The sequence below is a fragment of the Lissotriton vulgaris genome, chromosome 10 (genome assembly GCF_964263255.1).
Source record: "Lissotriton vulgaris chromosome 10, aLisVul1.2, whole genome shotgun sequence".
Lineage (NCBI taxonomy): Eukaryota > Metazoa > Chordata > Amphibia > Caudata > Salamandridae > Lissotriton > Lissotriton vulgaris.
The window spans coordinates 458,324,999-458,341,316 of NC_141698.1; the positions used below are offsets into that span (position 1 = coordinate 458,324,999).

Here is a 16,318-nt window from a genome sequence, read left to right on the forward strand (position 1 = left end):
ATGACACCACGTCACTGAAGACACCGAACGCTAGTTCAGGTGTTCAACAGAACACTTAGCTTTGAAAGCAAAATCTATAATAAACAGTAAAAATGACAAAACGAGTCACATATAAGAAATATTAGTTGCAAAAACGGCAAGACATGAAACAAGTATTTGCAATGCAATAGGTCTCGCATTTACGTGAGTTTGAGCTATCGACATTGCAAATAACAATGCATGTTTTCCCGTTTTTTAAAAAACATAAATAAAACGCATTGCCTTTTACCATGCAAATAGTTAAACTCGCATAAATGGGAGATCTATTGCATCGCAAAGGCTTGTTGTATGGAGTGATTGTGAGTCCACGCCTGTAATAAACTCACAAACCTGTCTTGAGTCCAGTCAGGCTCGTTTGCAAAACCTTAGCTCAACCCTGGTAAGCTATGGTTTGAAGGCTTCAAGCAGTCAGATTTTAACTAATTAACTAGTACAAGGCATTTAGAAGCACAAAACAACTGAATAAGTAAGAAACACAACACAAAAAAATCCAACACCAATTTATAAAAATAGATCTTATTTTTATGAATTCTTTTAGACACCAAAATGAACAACTTCCACTGGAAGGTTCCAGAGATAAAGATGTTTAAGTAATTCACTGCATTTCACTCAAAATGTAAACAAACATTGGCAACTACTACGATTACTTTGAAAACTTTACAAAAAAACATTTTATAAAGTTGTGTTTGGCTACGGCGGTCCCCTTTGGGCAATGAACTCCGGCATGGAGCAAGTCGATGTGGACATTAAGGCCTAGTACGACAGCTACCTTGCAGTCATAGCAGTCTACAGTCCAATTGCAGGCTCTATGGACCACCGTCATAGGCATGATTGTAGTGGTTCTGATACAAGGGAAACAGGATGCTGTGGCTGCAGATCCAGTCAACGAGAGTCTTTCTGTGGACCCCTTGGTCCACAAACACTGTAGAGTGACTTTGGCCACAGAGGTCCATGTCCCTCGAAGTCCAGCCAAAAAAAGTTACCACTGGTCTGCTGGTCTCTGGTCATAGGGAAAACAGTGGACCCCCTTAACTGTGACTAGTGTCCATCTTGGGCGACCAAACTGCACTTTCTTGACTCTCCCAGATCCAGCAGACTCCAGTGCAACGTTTAAGTGCTAAGGTTTGGTCTACCGGACTACACTTCGCTGGTCAGCGGTGAACACACACTTTTGCCTACCAACTTTGCCAAGGCTGCATCTTCATCTTTTTTGGTCCTGAAACTGTTTCAGGAAATCAGCCAACTGACTCTTGGAGGTTGTCTCTTCTGTTTGGGGCTCGGGGGCAACTTCTTCATGAGCAGGCATCACAGACACAATCCTGTCTTTGCTAGTCCAGGAACAGCAGGTGCAGTTCAGCTTTTGGTGCAGCCTCCCAATTCCAGGTCCAGGGAACAGCATGGCAATCCTTCTTCGGTCCTCTTTCCAGTGCATACATGAGGTCTGGGTGCCTGGGGTGCCACTTTTATGTTCACAACTTGTCATTGGGGGATGCAGTGTCTACTAGTCAATGGGTTACCAGGTCCCCCACTGCCTAATGACTTCCCGCAGTAAGTGGCATTTAGCTATCCCAGAATGCAATATTCTGCCCACTCCCAAGGTGGCAGAATCTTCTCTCTCTGAGTGGCACTTTGTAGACCCTAGAGGTGTGTATACCTGAAGGCTACACACCCATGGGATAACTAGTTTGCCAACTGTTTTCACCTCTCTGTCACCCCGCCGACCTGTCTATCAGAACAAAAGAGAAGCCTCTCTCATGTGTGTTCCCCATTTGCCCTTCAAAGGCAGCTTTCCCTTTGAAGCTTGCCTTTTGGGCTCACACCCTGTGTGGTTTCCTGCCAGGGAGAGGTCAACCGTGTTCCAAAAGGGAAACACCCTTTACCATGCAGTGCCTTTACAACACAGGCACTACATCAAGCGTGCCATTACCATATGTCCTTTAGCACGTAATTCATTCCATCTACTTGCTTTAGGGACCACATTGTTGGACTGGTGTTGGATTCAAGTGCAACACCTTCCCTACTGCTAAACAGACCGGAGTTGGAACTGTAAATCATACTATTCCAAAGTCCAGCGCTTCCCTAAGGCAAATCGTTGTAACGACTTGCGTACTACTACTAAAGGAACTTGTGGCAATGATGCATTTTTTGTACTGCCCGCATTGTAAAGGCATGCATGGTAAATGCATGGTTGGTCCTGGATTACATCCGTTCCAATGGCAGCCCTCTATTGTGTCCTTTCCTGTGAGTTCTTGACACCTCTCCCTTGAGGACAGGAGGTTGTCTGTGGTCAGGATCTGCAAATGGTCACTGCAAACCTGATCAATAGAGTGGCAACTTTCTTTTACTCAAACATTACATTGAATTCGACTTGGGATTCAAGTCAGGTTTAATGTAGCAATTCTTTTGATACCTTGAAGTACCACCTTTAGTAGTTCCATTCAGGAGTTAGCACAGCTGAGTTGTCAGTGTGTAACGTTGCACTTACCAATGGGGATACTAGCCTTTCTACTGTACACAATTAGGGTGTTTTACTGTTTGGACATATAAAAGTACATTTCCTACCTTTTAATAAACAGCCCCCTGCCTTAGGGCTCCAGCGGCCTATCTTAGGGGTGACATGATATATTAATGTGGGAGCTATGGAGTTTGTCATTAGTTAAAATGGCAAAGTTGAGTTTGCAGTGGCAGGCTGGGAAACATATTTACTTTGTAATTAAGGCTTCTATTTTTCAGTTTTTATTTATTATTACAGAGAAATACAAACAGGAAAAATGTGCTTCCTGTCTGTATTTATTTTTAAAAGTGGAAAAATACTGAAAATTGTGCTTCTTGTGAGAGACTCTCCATGCTGTCTTTCATAAATTCCAGTCAACAACTGAACAGATAGACAGCATGAAGAGTTAAAAAACGTAATGAGATTTCCTTAAATACAGGTATATGTTAAGATATATTTGCAGTAGTGTGCTAATAAGTACCTGTGAGTGTAATGTTTGTTATATGTGGCTTCTTAGTTTGCTTAAATGGGACAGGTAACTGTGTATCAGTGCATCCCCAAGAGTTGAATACACGTTGAAATATACCATTTTAAGGCTCTTTTTATTTTCAAAACACAAAATAAATATGGATGAATACCAATAGGATGGCCCAAAAATATATATGGATAAATACAGACGGAAATGTTAAAAAAATAAATACCATAAAAATGTAGCCCTATTTGTAATACTCAGGGTGGCACAATACGTGCTGCAGCCCCTGGGGACACTTTAACTTACAGGCCATGGGTACCCCTGGTACCATATACTAGGGGCTTATAAGTAAATTAACTTATGCAAATTCGGTAGAAGCCAATCAAACATACACATTTGTGGGTCAGAGCACTGGCATTGTGGTCTGGTTAGCAGGCCTCGGTGCACTCTGAGTCGAAAAACCAGCAGCATCAATCCAAACGTTTTGTGGTGATATGAAAAAAGAGGCATTTGGTTACACTCTTTCAGATGATGAAGATGTAAACCACTTAACAGCAGAGTACAACACATCCACAACTAGTTTCCCTAAACAAATAGTATCAGTTATTCTCACATGAGAGAAAATAAGAAAACGAGAAGCACAGTTCTCCAATGACCAAATGGCTAGAGAAAATCAGTGACGAATGCGGTGATGGTCTGGATGGAAATACAGACCACTCCCAAGTCAAGCACCCTTAAATTGACCAGAAAAAAATATTTAAAAAGATAATGACAACTCTTTCTTCCATCATGAATTAAACAAAGCGAAGTATAGATCAATGCACTATAATTAATACCATTTCTAAACCTCCCCAAACAGCCATAGCAGACCCATCCAAAACTAAATGCAAATAATGTCCCAAATATTTATTTGACAAGACTCAAAATGTAAGAAATGACATCCTAGTGATTTGGGACACTGCACTCCATCACAGAGTTTCCCAGTGTTGTAGGGATCCTGCCAAAAAACAGAACTATGCGCAGGATTATATGACCTTGGTGTATAGGAACGGATTCATCCTACCACCTTAGTACCCATGAGCCCAGGACCAACTAGCTATAGTGTCTCACTTGCTTTCCTACTCACTCATAGAGAAACAAATGATTAGATACCACAACACTCCCAGATCTCTCAGGAATCACGGTAACAATACATACCCTTTTGTTAACACTCTTGTACTTGTCCACAATAAGATCTGACAGAGACATGAAACAGTTTAATATATTTATTTCAACTAACGTGCCCTAACGTAGTATACATGCCACAACAAGCAGTAAAATGCATAGTACAAATACTATCAGCATAGCAGCTAGCATAAATCATGAAGGGAGATGTCATCATGGAAAGACAATAGAGCTTAACCTCCCTCCCCATACTAAGAAGCAGTAGTATTATATATTGGAAGATCTCTGGGCTTTGCCAGCAGACCCCATACCTTAGACTATAGATGGTGAATCGACATCATAGGTGCTGTCTCGCTATTCTCCCTGGAAAGGTCCCTCTCCAAGTGTGTGCTACCTATTTGTGTATTCTAATAAAACCAAAGTTTGTTGTCTAAACTACAGCAGCATCTGTATGTTTTGTCTAAAGGCTAAGGCCTGGCTAGAACAAAAGGATGAGGAACATTGTTGTTCGACCTTGCTCCCACTGTTCAGTGAAAATCCCAGGAACCTGTAGAGAGTGAACACAGCGACAAGTTCTCATGTGAAAACAGCTATAAACGTTATTGCAAAAACAAAGTTGTGCAGTAACGTGTGCAAAGCAGCAGGCAAGCTGCAGCGTGCTCATGCTAATTTAGAGAAAACTACAATGTCCCCATAGGCCATGTGACAACAGAACTGCACAACTAAAGGTAAATCATTTGAACCTATATTGACTAATACGCTAGAGAAAATGCCACATACTTTTCTGGCTCAAACTTTTAAACAGTTCCCTGGAATTCTTTCGTAGACAAGAGAAACTCAACAATGTACTCTGCTAAGTGGTCCACCATGCTATAGACAAAATGCTAAAGAGCATAGTCAAGAAACAACTACTTGATCACACTAAAACGAACACTCGAGCAAATAAGGCTTCAGAGAAGGGTGCAGCATTGATGTAGCAACACTTTCAGTCATTGTTGATGCTTAGAAAATGTTAGATAAAGGAGATTCTGGACTTCCATTTTTTAACCTTACCTCAGCGTTTGATATAACCACCCACAAGATCCTCCTCAACATATTCCAGATAAGGACAGGAATGGATCCTAGTGTCCTTAAATTGATACAGCCATACCTGTTAGGATGGGAAACTTCTCCTTTCTTTCGCCATCTCTCGTTGCAATACCACAAGGATTGGTATTGATTCTGATACTGTAAAACCTGTTTGCTGTCCCCTCAACATAAAAAAATATATATATATATATACTCCATGGTATTAATCTCCTCAGTCATTAGAATTTTGAACTGGTTCTGAGTGGAGAAACATTGCATACTCAGGGTGGGGTGCATAGCTTCTAAAGCCATGCACTATAACTCCCCTACCTACATATGCTCATTTATTTTTAGGGGAGCACACAGAATCTGAAATAACAACCGTCTGAAACTGAGAACTGCCCCTTCGTACATCTCTTTTTAGAGAGAAGTGAAAGATACCCCTGTTTTCTGGTTTTGCGGTTACTTAGTCCAAACACTTTTTCATGAAGATCAAATTGCCATAGGTGATGTTTATTATGAAAGTGTGTACCTTTAAGTGTGACTAAGTAAATATCTATGTACATGTTTCAGTCTAACAGCGTAAACATTGATATATACTTTACTGTTCCATTTCTTACACACTTTGCTCTTTGCACTCTGTTTTAAACCTGGTGTGCCCCACCTATGTAAAGCTTGAAAATAAACAAATTATACGTAGGTGTGCTTCACAATGGGAACCCCTTTGAACATGACCCGGCACCATAGAACTTTATGACACCCAGTACTTCTTTAATCCACTACACTAAATGCTGGGAAGAAGGACACTACCCATTGCTCCCAATAAATACATTCTCTGGTGCACGCCTGAAGGGCCCGACAATGTGCTACCTGAGGCACAGAAACCAGTCCTTTCCTAAGTGCATTGCTAATACTCTCTTGTTCCACATAACCTGTGTTCCCATGGCGCACATGTGGTCCTTTGCTTTAAATCACTCTGTGACCTCCCTCCCCAATGCAGATCACCTTGTGGTTCCTTCTGATGCACATGGACTATTCTGTGTGCATTAATGCCTATAGGATTGTTGGTCACTGTTAACTTGTACCTCTGTTTGGACATCACGGAAACGTGTTGGGTGTGATTAAGAAAATTCACTGTTGGAGCATAGGTGGAAAGAAAAGTAATCAAGCCATTCTTTTAATTTTGGTGGATTTCTAGCAGAATCTAACATTGGTTATTTGTAGTTCTCTTATGCACCTTCGTTAGAACCTGTGACTTACAGTGTTGCTCTTTACATTTGTATGTTAAAGTTCCAGTACGTCTGTCAAACACATTTGTGTCTGAGCAGTTTCTTCTCACTCTCAGATACTGGCCCCAGAGTAACTTGTCTTTTAACATTTTAGGATGAAGGTCTTCAAACTTAAATAATGTATTTTTGTCAGTAGATTTGGTATAGTAAACATACCTATTGCAGTATAACTCGTAAGATCACGAAAAGTCTATTTACTGTTAACTAGCAGCTGTGAAGTGGTAGAATGGATTCCATGTACTGATTAATGTAAAGAAACAAACCACTTGCAGCTTGTTTCCATTCACGGCTGTGAAGTTATCATCAACATGTCTGTGGTAGAGAATTGACATTGCTTCTGATGGAATTATTATTGGCCAATTCTGTAACCTATTTGAACTGGTGAATATAGAGATTGACTAAGGATGCGGCACATTTTGTGCCCATCGATGTGCCACCCTCTTTTTTTTTTACGGAGTTTTGTATAGCGTGAACTTGACCCGGTATCAGGTATCAGAGCGCTTTACATGGCACCAGTTGCCTTACATGAGGGCACATTAATTTTTTTAGGCACAGGAAGATTAGGTGATTTGCCCAGAATAACAGGATGTTCAGCGTCATTGCCGAGACTCGAACCCGGTTCCCCAAATTCGAGGTCGACCGCCCTAGCCGTTAGGCCAACTCCTCTCCCCAATGGTAGAACTGATTTTCACATCTGAAAAAAATCTTTGTGAAAGTCAAAGATAGGCAGGCAAGTATATGAAGCTAGAGGGAGCTGAATGGAGCTCAGACTAAACAAGAGGAAGTGGGACCAAGCAGAAGAGACAGACTGTAGTAGATAGAAGTTTATGAATGTTGAGGGATACAGGGCCAAGCACAGGGAGGTGAGGACAAGCAGGCGGAAATGTGTGTAGGGGAAAAGGAAGCATGACTGTGCTTCTGCCATGCTTCTTTAAGTGCTGTGATGTGAGTTTGCTCTTGTTGACTTATAAGGGAAATGTTTCTCCTCATTGCAGGGTTCCATGCATCCCAAGGCCTGACTGAGGGCTGGCTCCCCACCTTACTACTCCTTCGAGACTACAATTTACCCACCATCTTTACAGTGTACAAGTGAGTACCATTTTGCTTCATGTTGACACTACACCTAAGCATGTCACTGTCTGCTACGGAGTTGTTTACAGGGCAAAGAGTTATTAAAAACAATGAAAAAATACTAAAGGTAGATATGGAAAGTGGCCCCTAATTTAGAAGCTATCTGTGACACCATCCACCAGTTCTCTCCCTGTAATTGACACATGTCCCTTTGGCTGAACCTATTGCAGAATGTGGTTTTAGTGTATTTATTTGCTGGCATGCACACACTACCACGTTTCCACGGCAATGTCAATAATCACAATTTTAAGAAATTCATTAAAAAAAATAAAAAGACAACAGATATTAACATAAGGTTATTCGGACAACATTCCCTTAGCCTACTGATGATTTATATATTATTTGATTATTCAAGGAGATTGTTTTATATTTTATATACAACAGCAATAAAAATATTCCAAGAAAATATGAACACCATCCTGTGGGTCTCTTCTGCAAAGTGGACATACCCTGGTCTAATAAGCCCTTCTCTGCAGTTGCACTTTGCAATATTTCCTCCACCTAACCTCTTAGGTGGAGGAAATATTGCAAAGTGCAACTGCAGAGAAGGGCTTTGCTGCTGAGTTTATATATGGGTGTTGAACTAATTTCCATGGTTAATTATTAAATGGCTCCACCATGGATTTTGTATTTAAGTTGTGTTCAAGGTTGCTTTATTACAAACAGGTCTGAATGTCCCGCAATATCTCCATGCCCAGGGTCTTACATGCCAGCCGAACTAACATGGCAACTAATGATAATTTAATCCTCCCCCAGCCCTAACAACAAATCCCTCTCAGCGTTTGAACCAGCCTAATACAAGAACCTTATGGCCCATCTCTTCCAGCCCTCATAGTCCCACATATCAGGGCTCCATTTTTTCTTGACCTGACAGTCCCAACCCTCCTCTGGCCAGATGGTAATCACTTTAATTTCCCTAGGATGTTCACCTTGCTTCCCTGCCTGTTTAGCTTTGAATTTCCGCCACTCGATGTACCTACCAAAAACATTACTACTACTAGTTGGTAATGTTTCTTGCATTTAGAAGCATCTTCCTTGGATTGTAATATTTATGACTTCAGAGTTCTATAATCCCCTCAGCTCCCACTGCTGGTGTACAAGAGGTAAGTAAACTGGAGTCTTAATAGACTGATTATGCATCCCATACTACTTGACTCTCCTGTAATTCTTTGTTTGACATGAGCATATTAAAACACAGGTCATTGTTCCAAGTATCTATCTATAAAAGGTCCTTTGACTTCATCGACTTCGGCCACTTTCCTTGCTCTTTGTAGACAAGTAATTACAATGAGGAAGAGAGGGTATAAAGAACTCTGCACTACATGCCCTTCACTCGCTGTCTGATCCCATTTTTCATTTTTGTCAATCTGTTAATCTGACCTTTATGTTTGCATCACTACCTTGTCAGTCAGTAGCTTCTGGTCATATCCTTGCTTGGCCAGAATGCACAACTCAACAATTCTTTAACGAATAGTTATTATGAAAACACTCAAATCTGACCATATGTGTTGCTGCAACACAGCTTATAGCTGCTTTCTTATCTTCTCCACTCAGACCACATCCTTCCCTTTGTACTGCCACAAACAGAATCTTTGCCACTCCACATTTGCTGCTCATCTTCATCATCCTTTGTTCTTCCATTTTCCTTGCTCTATTGTTATAAAATCACCTTTGCAAGGTCCCTCATGTAGGATGGGTTTGTAGGGGGTACAAGAAAGGGAATAAAAGGATGACTCGCTTAGGGCACCATCTATTCCTCCATTCACAACTTACCTGCTGATAAAGGTCAGATGCCACCTATGCACGTGTTTACAGCACAGAGGTGATTAGAGGTTCACACCTGGATATCAGCCACAGTGATATGTGCATCAAAGAGTTATCATATGGCCAGCAGTATTCTTTATGATTCTCTCATTGGCCCTTTCTCTTTCCTAAGATGTACACACGGCCCTTTCAAGAGACCGCCTTCAGAACCAACGAGCCCCCTTAGAAGTGTTCCGAAGAGCCTGGCACTACCTTCCTCCAGTGTGGGTTCCACCGAGTTATCTGGAATGCAGCAATCCACAAATCTGTCTGGGGGAATCTTCTCCCTCCCTATGCTTCTTCAGTCAGCCCTGGGTCTCTTAAGATGGAGCCTGAGTCTTCCATGTATTGTACTACTTACAGTCACTTATACACCCAGCACACACATGCAACCACACTCGAGCTGCACAGCATTACATACTAACTTGATGTAGGCAAAGGGTGAGTCAAGAACACAGCAGCTGAACTTTACATGAGTGGGCCTGTAGGCCTCACTCCATTGACACATGTGAAAAGGCCTGTTCACTCCTACTGATCACCACAATGTACCCTGCCAGCACTGCGTTTGTGTTACTTATCCTCTGGTGAAGGTAGTAAGGTAGTAGCCTTTCAACACTATGAGGGCAACTGTTTGGGTCCCCTTCCTGATCAAACAAGACCTCTTTCCATCAGACATGCAACTGTGATGGCGCATATACATGATCCATGGTCGCCCATGAATAAAACAATATCAGCACAGGACTACAGATATCGTTGCAGCCAGGGCACACAAGACAGAGATGCATGTCCGTCACCAATGCAAATGACTTTTCCATCCCAACAATGGGTGACTTCCGCATTTAACTGGACAAAACTTTGCTCACAAAAGACTTCCTTTCACTAACCAAATCCCTCAGCTTCACCCAGCATTCCAAAGTTCAAACGTGCATAGCTGGGGACCTAATCAACCTAATTCAAGAACACAATCTACGCCCTTTAAACTTCCCCATCACTCTACTATCTTAGACTGACCACTCACTGATAAGATTCTCTATTCCAGGCAGTGCTTGAAATGGAAAAATAGAAGTGCAGGTACTCTGTACCAGAGTACCTGCTTGTTTCCGAGAAGTGCCGGTACTCTCTAATTAAAAGTATATCATTTCTCTTGAGAAGTGCCGATACTCTCCCTGTCAAAATACAAAAGTGCCAGTACTCCATACCGGACAGTACCAGCCCATTTAAAGCACTGATTCCAGGCCCACAACCCAGGTGAAACACCCCCCCCTCAATGAAGCACATTACATTGGTAAGACAAATTCCGAGAAAAATCCTCAGCTGCTCCATCTTTAGTGTATTACACATCTACTTATAAATTAGGTATCTCAAACAACCCTCTCCATTTAACAAACCAATTTAATTTCAAATGCAAAGTGTTTACTTCTCTGGCACTCTAAAACACAGAATTGTTTTACTCCTACTCAAAAACGAACTCTAGATGCCTGTACTCCAAGCAACTACTGACCGATCTCAACTCGCCATTGGCTGAACCCCAATGGTCTCTGCAGTAACAGTGATAAGATTGGAATCTTAATATTAAATAATGACAAATCGCCTTGTCCAAATATCTTATGCACTTCTTCAATTGATCAACCCTTTCCCCCCAATAGATGTGGTGCACAGCCTTTGAGTTCTGTTCTATAAGCAATATTTCAACATTCAAATTTAAACGGCCGTCAGATCAACTGCCTTCTACTCATATGCCATGTCCCTATCCTAACCATCCTACACAAGAAAAACTACTAGCCCATGCAGTTATTCTATCAGGGTGACAATATTGCCTTGAAAAATACCTACATTTCCCAAAAAAAGACATTGATATCTCAATTGCATGGCACTGTGATTCCTCCAACTTTCTAAAAAACACCACTCCACTATGTCTACTTGTCGCGTCCAACCAACCCTTCTTTCGCCCAGAGAAATTTGCTCCTAGCAGAGCAATCATTGTTTGCTTTTTGCAGGTGTATTCTATCTATGGCCCTCCAGTCAGGTGCCACTAATATTACTATTTGCAATTGAAACCTTTCACATTGCCACAGAAGAGGCATGCTATCTGCAGCATAGAAAGCCAATGCTGCTGCTCATAGAAGATTCAAATGTACACTTTTAGATGTCCCTATTGAGACAGTCAAACAGTGATCTTGCATAAGAGCCCTATACCATTCTCCTTTGTTAGATGTCCACTGACACCACTGTGTGTGATGGGCAAGTGTATTTATGCAATTGTGTGATTTCCCACACAGTGAGAACTGAAAGGTTTCACCTTAACCACTTCCCACCATCCTCTGTCATCTTTCCTTCTTCACTTAAAACACTATAAAACCTTCTTTCTCTTCGGGGAAAAATTACTGACTTCTAGCGAATGCAGATAATACTCTGGCATTGGTATAAATGATGCTTACAACAGGGACCTTATATTTGCTCTCTCTGCTTCCTTCTAAAGGCTTCCAAGTGGAGACAATCTTAATTACCATAACTGAGATTTGGGCTGACCCATTACGAGATGATCTGAATTTTTAAAGCTACATCATTACATGACGGTCTCTCTTGGGAGATAATTTCATTTTTGTCTTTCTTGCTGAAGTACAGTCCGCTGCTTCACCAAGGAAGGCACCTGGGCTGCTGGGTCCTTGCCATTGCAATATTTCACCGTCCCTTTTAATATTATCCACTTTTATGCAAAGTGACTCACATTTGTGCCAATAGCAAGAATAATGTATGTGGTTTCCATAAAAGTCAGTACACAGAATAGCAAATATTGTTTGCTGTTGTCAGCTGTTGTACTTTCATCTCCATCAGTATTACTCAGGTGTGATCAGATTGGATTTGATGACGTAGGAAGTGGCCCTGGGGCACTAGTGAAGGGTAGTATTCACATATTCTAATATGATGAGGAATTGGGGGCCACTGAAGGAAGTGAGGAGGATGCCATGTGTATAATATTATGGGTAGAAAGGCATTATTAAGTCTGGAAAGTTGACAAGTGGCAATATGGTCTTCATGACACCCTTACTTTACTCCTCAGTATGCCTCATGAGAGTGAGGAAGCTATGAAGGGTAGGCATGTAGAATGTAGAATAGTAGATAGGTAAATATCAAAATGTGAAAGGCTGCTATTCTGGGGTCCTTGAAGATGTACGCAACTCAAGTGTCTCCTCATTGTCTATGAAGTAATTTGGATCTCCAGGGCAGAGAGCATCCACGTTGCTGGTTCTTATCCATCTGTATTCATTTATTATGGTTGTATATAGCGTTCAATCATGTGAAAAGTAAGGTGGCAATGTACAGCTGTCTAACATTAGTGTAACAGTGGTTTACAAGGAGGGCTCCAACAAGCTGGAAATCAAATGGACAATATGTATAAGGTAACTACATCTAGAACTTTAATTCTGCTCAGCAGACAGTTGGGTGTTTTTTTAGCACTGACTGAACAGCCAAGTTCATACTCTACTGACAGGGCACAGCTGTAAGAAGCTCAATACTGCTCGTTGTGCACAGCTCTGATAGACACTTCTGGGAGGAAGTTTGCTCTTCTCGAACTCTATATATTGGAGAAGTGTGGCTCAATGGTTAGAGCGGCGGACCCTGATGCAGAGGTCTAGCCCGAGACCAGGGTTCAATTCCCCGCCTCGGCGGGTCTTGGGCTCAAAATTCCATGGACCTGATAATTCTCGCCTCGGTCCCTTTTCCAATCATGGAGTCCCACTCTGAAACTCTGGGCAATAGCTTGCTTAATCTCCACAACGGCCCCCACAATGCTAAGGATGCCTGGCCTCCACCTTGGGGGTGCCCAGGAGTGGACGCCTCACAGGGAAAGCCAGGATGGGTTCCACAGCGGTATTCGTACAAGCGCCTTGAGACCCTTGCGGGTGAGTAGTGCGATATACAAGTATCAATTTACATAGAATTGGCAGGGCAATGCTGTAATAAACTAATTGTAGTAGAGTCTAGAGTCCTAGTGCATTGTCAGAGCACTGTTGGCAGAAAGTCACAGTGGCTGACACAGATTGTTTTTTTATGTCTTCCATGGCAGTAATTGCTTCATCTTCTCTTCTTATTTTTAGTGAGCAGGAACTGAAGTACTCACTGCAGATCCTTGCAGAACTTGAGGCCCGAATTCTCTCACATGGACCTAACCCCTTTGCCTCTCTGAAGCTCGATCAGGTGCAGTCTGACCCTAATAAGCCTCCTGTGCACAGCAATGCATATCAGATCCAGTTCCTGGGGTTAGCAGGAGCCGAAGAGGAGGAAGACATGGAGGATCTAGATGAGGAGACTTAGAGACGCCAACATATTTAAGATCGGTGCGCATACTTGAGATGACGACAACTATTGTATGCCTGAAATAAAGACGTGGTTTTGAAGTATCTCTGAATTGTCTCTTTACCTGTTCATCTGGATTTTTTGCCAAAATCTGATGATTTTACTGCATGCAGCGTATATTCAACAAAAGTGTCTTTGTGCCTCAATCAAGTATAGTAAATTATTTCAATAAAGGCATTCCAAATGAATTTAGGATTTTTTCTTTATAAATGTGTATAATATTTGAAAATGAATGTCACTTTAAAATTTGAAAAATAATCTGTAGTAAAACACATGTGCATACCTACACTTTTTGTCCACATAAAATATAGAAAAGAGTGACCAGGCAAAATTATACTTTCTAGAAATAAGATAACCTGGGGAGTCTAGCCAGGAGTTGCCATTTGAAAACTCACAAACTGATGCACCCCATAATGCTTCAGGGGTTTAGCATAAAGTAATTCGTTAACTCTCTTACCAGAAAGCCTATAGAAACCCACTCCTAAGTAAACTGTTTTAACATCGATGGAAAAAGCCATAAACGTACAGCTTTCCTACCACCTTTACACACATCAATTTCTTGACATGTCACAATCAGGTTTCCGGCCAAACCACAGCACTGAGACTGCCCTCATCCCAGCAACCAACATCACAATGATCTTAGATTTTGGAGACGCAGCAGCCCTCATACTACTTGACCTCTTTGCCGCCTTCAAAACTGTCTCGCACCCACCCTAATCAGAAGACCACATGAGACAGGCATACAAGGACCTGCACTCAACTGGTTCAGTTCCTTCCTCATAGAAAGAACTCAATGAATCAGCATACCACCCTACACAACAAAGGCGAGGAGTACCACACGGACCGTCACTCAGCCCAACGCTATTTAAAATCATTCATGACCCCACTGGCTGAACTAATCAGATCATACAACAGCAACATACTCTCCTACTCGGATGACAACCAGCTGATACTCTCCCTATCAAACAAGCTCCCCACCACAAAAACCACCTTCGCCACAATCAATCAATCAATCAATCAATCAATCAAAGACATTTATAGAGCGCTCTACTTACCCGGAGGGTCTCAAGGCGCTAGGGGGGGGAGGGGGGTGCTGCTACTGCTCGAACAGCCAGGTCTTGAGCTTCTTCCTGAAGGAGAGGTGGTCTTGGGTCAGGCGCAGGTCGGTCGGGAGGGAGTTCCAGGTCTTGGCGGCCAGGTAGGAGAAGGACCTTCCTCCTGTTGTCGTTCTTTGGATGCGGGGGACGGCGGCGAGGGTGTGACTGGCTGATCGGAGGTGGCGTTTGGGAGCATAGAAGTTGATGCGGTTGTTGGGGTAGCTCGGGCCTTGATCGTGTAGGGCTTTGTGTGCGTGGGTGAGGAGACGGAAGGTGATTCTTTTGTTGACGGGGAGCCAGTGCAGGTCTCTCAGATGTCCGGAGATGTGGCTGTGTCGTGGGATGTCGAGGATGAGTCTGGCTGAGGTGTTCTCGATCCGCTGGAGTCTCTTCTGGAGCTTGGCGGTGGTTCCGGCGTAGAGGGCGTTGCCGTAGTCCAGTCGGCTGGTGACGAGGGCCTGGGTGACTGTCTTCCTGGTCTCGGTGGGGATCCACCCGAAGATCTTCCGTAGCATGCGAAGGATGTTGAAGCACTACGAGGAGACGGCGTTGACTTGTCTGGTCATGAAGAGGGAGGAGTCCAGGATGAAGCCCAGGTTGCGTGCGTGGTCTGTCGGTTTGGGTGCAATGCCCAGGGCGGGGGGCCACCAGGAGTCGTCCCAGGCGGAGGGCGAGGAGCCCACGATGAGGACTTCCGTCTTGTCTGAGTTCAGTTTCAGGCGGCTGGTCGTCATCCACTCGGCTACGTCTTTCATCCCTTCGTGAAGGTTGGCTCTGGCGGCGGCGGGGTCGTTGGTCAGGGAGAGGATCAGCTGGGTGTCGTCGGCGTAGGAGATGATGTTGAGGTTGTGTTGGCGTGCGATGGCCGCGAGGGGGCTCATGTAGACGTTGAAGTGGGTGGGGCTCAGCGAGGATCCTTGAGGGACGCCGCAGATGACTTCGATGGCCTCTGACATGTACGGTGGTAGCCGCACTCTCTGTGTTCTTCCGTCGAGGAAGGAGATGATCCATTCCAGTGCCTTCTCCTGGATCCCGACGTTGCTGAGGCGCTGCACTAGGGTGCGGTGGCAGACAGTGTGGAATGCCGCGGAGAGGTCTTGGAGGATGAGGGCCGCTGTTTCTCCGTTGTCCATCTGGGCTCGGATGTCATCGGTGGCAGCGATGAGGGCGGTCTCGGTGCTGTGGTTGGCTCGGAAGGCAGACTGTGAGGGGTCGAGGGATCCATTCGTCTCGAGGAAGGCGGCCAGCTGTTTGTTGACGGTCTTCTCGATGACTTTGGCTGGAAACGGGAGGAGCGAGATAGGGCGGTAATTCTTGAGTTCGGTGGGGTCCGCTGTTGGTTTCTTTAGTAGAGTGCTGAGTTCGGCGTGATTCCAGCTTTCCGGGAAGGTGGCGGTGTCGA

General features: G+C 43.4%; 1 protein-coding gene across 3 annotated transcripts in view; it reads left to right on the top strand.

Moving 5' to 3' along the window:
- MSS51 (MSS51 mitochondrial translational activator) overlaps positions 1-14,007 on the top strand; it is a 455,682-nt gene extending 441,675 nt beyond the window's left edge. For all 3 annotated transcript variants that reach the window (XM_086941321.1, XM_086941323.1, XM_086941322.1), the window contains 2 exons: positions 7,522-7,615; positions 13,561-14,007. In XM_086941321.1, the coding sequence (XP_086797447.1) occupies positions 7,522-7,615; positions 13,561-13,777 (311 nt within the window). In that variant the 3' untranslated portion in view covers positions 13,778-14,007. The remainder of the gene's footprint in view (positions 1-7,521; positions 7,616-13,560) is intronic.
- The last annotated feature ends 2,311 nt before the right edge of the window (positions 14,008-16,318 follow it).